At 41.0% G+C, this 3,068-nt stretch overlaps 1 protein-coding gene across 1 annotated transcript; it reads left to right on the top strand.

The window, feature by feature from the left end:
• Positions 1–469: 469 nt before the first annotated feature.
• Positions 470–2,356, top strand: LOC129737711 (uncharacterized). Its single transcript, XM_055728871.1, has 2 exons — positions 470–2,048; positions 2,231–2,356. The coding sequence occupies exons 1-2, from the start codon at positions 516–518 to the stop codon at positions 2,354–2,356; spliced, it is 1,659 nt and encodes a 552-aa protein (XP_055584846.1). The 5' UTR covers positions 470–515.
• Positions 2,357–3,068: the final 712 nt, after the last annotated feature.

Raw genomic sequence — 3,068 nt, 5'->3', positions numbered from 1 at the left:
TGAGGAACAATTTGATGATTTGTTCTGAGGAACAATTTGATGATTTGTTCTGAGGAACAATGTGATGATTTGTTCTGAGGAACAATTTGATGATTTGTTCTGAGGAACAATTAGTGGTTTGTTCTGAGGAATAATTGAGAATTTGTTCTGAGGAACAATTTGTGATTCGTTCTGAGGAACTGTTGATCATTTGTTCTGAGGAACAATTTGTGATTTGTTCTGAGGAACAATGTATGATTCGTTCTGAGGAACAATTCGTGATCCGTTATGAGGAACTGCTGATGATTTGTTCTGAGGAACAATTTGTGATTCGTTCAAAGAAACTGTTGATAATTTGTTCTGAGGAACAATTTGTAATTTGTTCTGAGGAACAGATGATGGTTATTGTTCTGAAGAACAGTATTTCAATTATAATATATTTGTTTTGTGGTATAGCAAGAACTAGTATGTTCTGAGGAACCTTTTATTAATATTGAATTGGTACTGAGGAACAAACGTTCATTACAAAATTTTCAATGGGTTTCTTTCAGATTGATCACTCGAGGCCGTTGCCGCCATTCCGTTGTGAGGAAATTGAGCGCAACCAGCTGGCTAGAGAGTGGAGGAGCTGGCGCTCATCTCTAGAAGTGTATTTTGAAGCCTATGATATTACGGATCAAAACAAGATGAGAGCCAATCTGTTACATCTTGGTGGAAGCCAGCTGCAGCGCGTTTACAATGGTTTGCCTGATGTTGATAAAGTGTCACTGATAGCCGTAAAACCCAATTATTATGACACTGCTGTTAACAAACTCAATGAGTATTTCGAACCAGGCCGGCAATGCGTACTTGGCAGACGTCGACTGCGATCGATTTCACAGGAAAAAAATGAACGTTTTGCTTATTTTATGTTACGACTGAGACAGCAGCTGCCAGATTGCGGATTAGATCAATATTCGGTTGAGACGCAAGAGGTTTTGTCCGAAATATTGTTGATCGATGCTATAATCGAAGGATGTTCCTCTGACGAACTGCGTAAGAGAATATTGCAAAAAGATCGAGGCCTGGCTGAGATCGAAGAAATCGGAGGCATGATCGAAAGTGTAGAACAACAAGTTAAAGATTTTGGGCAATGCAATACAGAAAAGCAGCCAGAGAAAGTTTTTCAAGTCGATGTTAAACAGAACAAACACTCTAAACCAAGCGTTTTCAACTCGGGAAACACTAATTGGCAACGTGGAGCTAGGTGTTTCAATTGCGGTATACAAGGACACATTAGTTCCTCAACAGAATGTAGAGCTCGTAACAAGAAATGTCGTCGTTGTAATGTAGTTGGGCATTATGAATCTGTTTGTCCAGATCGTAAACGCAACAATCCAAATTGGAAACCAAACAAGGTGAAGCGAGTTCGTTTTTTGGAACAATCGTGTTCGGAACCAAATGATAACAAGATTGTCAACTATATGGAACGGTCATCATTACCGGAGGAAGACAATACTGAGCAAACAGGGATGAAGCCTAACGAAGAAACAAATAAACTGTATTATTGTTTTCATTTGGGAAACAACAGCAACGTTCTTGAGTGCAACCTAGGCGGCGTTGTCTTGAAGATGTTAGTGGATTCGGGATCCGACATTAATATCATCGATCAACAAACATGGGATTACATGAAAACACAGAACGTTCAAGTGCGTGAAATGACAAAAGGATGTAAGGAAGTAATTAAGGCGTATGGCAGCGATAAGCCATTACCAATTTTGGGCACTTTCAAAGGGTTTATCGAAATCGGAACACGATCCTCGCAGGCTCTGTTTTTCGTGGTTGAAGGTGGCCAACGTAGCCTTCTTGGTGACACAACCGCCAAGCAGCTTGGTGTTCTGAAAGTTGGCATGAATGTCAACCAAGTGGATTCGAAAGAAGTATTTGCCAAGATTAAGGATGTTCAAGTCAACATACACATGGATCCCTCAATGAAGCCTGTCTTTCAACCAGTCCGACGGATTCCGATCCCATATGAAGAGGCCGTGCATCGAAAATTGAACCAGCTGCTAGAACAGGATATTATTGAGGTGAATAACTGATTAATTTTAATTGGATTTTTATCGTTTTTTAAACTAAAAGAGAAAATGTTTCAAATAAATATACTAACTTTGATCGACGAAATAAATAACACAGAAATTTAAACTGATATTATTTTTTATCAATGCTAACTAATTCATCCGTCTTTTCCGACGACATCATGTAATTTTAGGTGAAAAAAGGTCCAGCTTCATGGGTTTCACCGTTAGTCGTTGTTGGCAAAGCGGGTTTGCTTAGATTTGAGACGGGTAAACGAAGCAGTCATGCGGGAAAGATATCCTATGCCGATGGTCGATGAGATATTGGCCCGAATCGGTAAAGGTACTGTTCGAAGTCGTTTGGACATACGTGAAGCTTTCCTCCAAACGGAACTAGCCCCAGATTCTCGGGATATAACGACATTTATCACTACCCGGGGACTGTTTAGATTCAAAAGACTCCCGTTTGGATTGGTAATACAATCAAAATTTATCGGCTAGATTACAAATGACTAAAATATATAAACGATTCTAGGTTTCGGCCCCAGAAATATTCCAACGTGTGATGGAGGAAATTTTGGCTGGGTGTGAAGGAACTGTGGTATATCTAGACGATATTTACATTGAAGGGAATAACCGTGAAGAGCATAACCAGCGTTTGAAAGTTGTTGTAGATAGGTTAAATGAATGCAGTGACAAGAACCAGCAAATCTACGGCGTTTGGGTTGACGAGAGGCGGGAATGGAGGAGGCGGGTTCTTCCCGAAGAAGCTGGAGCCAGCTAATAGGAACCGGCGAAAATGCCCCAAACGGTTTTAGTGGCCCGATCGATTTCGCTTCCGGTAAGATCCTGCAAGCGGGGTAGAAACAAAAGGTTGAGGAAGAGGACGAAGATGATGGAGAGTTGCAAATGCGCCACAGGTTCGAAACTACCAAGAATGCGCTGTCCGGGACCAGTTCCGAGTCGGAATCGGATTCGGTTCCAAAACCGGATGACTTTTCTTCGATGACAGTGATCCGGGAGTTCAAACAA

This window comes from Uranotaenia lowii, chromosome 1, assembly GCF_029784155.1.
Source record: "Uranotaenia lowii strain MFRU-FL chromosome 1, ASM2978415v1, whole genome shotgun sequence".
NCBI lineage: Eukaryota > Metazoa > Arthropoda > Insecta > Diptera > Culicidae > Uranotaenia > Uranotaenia lowii.
This window is presented reverse-complemented; position numbering and strand designations above follow the sequence as displayed.

What these genes read in the sequence shown, in the direction of transcription:
- LOC129737711 (XM_055728871.1), top strand. Translation starts at nt 516, where the DNA reads ATGGGTTTCTTTCAGATTGATCACTCGAGGCCGTTGCCGCCATTCCGT. An exon ending in TAGAACAGGATATTATTGAG is followed by an intron (nt 2,049 to 2,230) that starts GTGAATAACTGA and finishes ATGTAATTTTAG; the next exon opens with GTGAAAAAAGGTCCAGCTTC.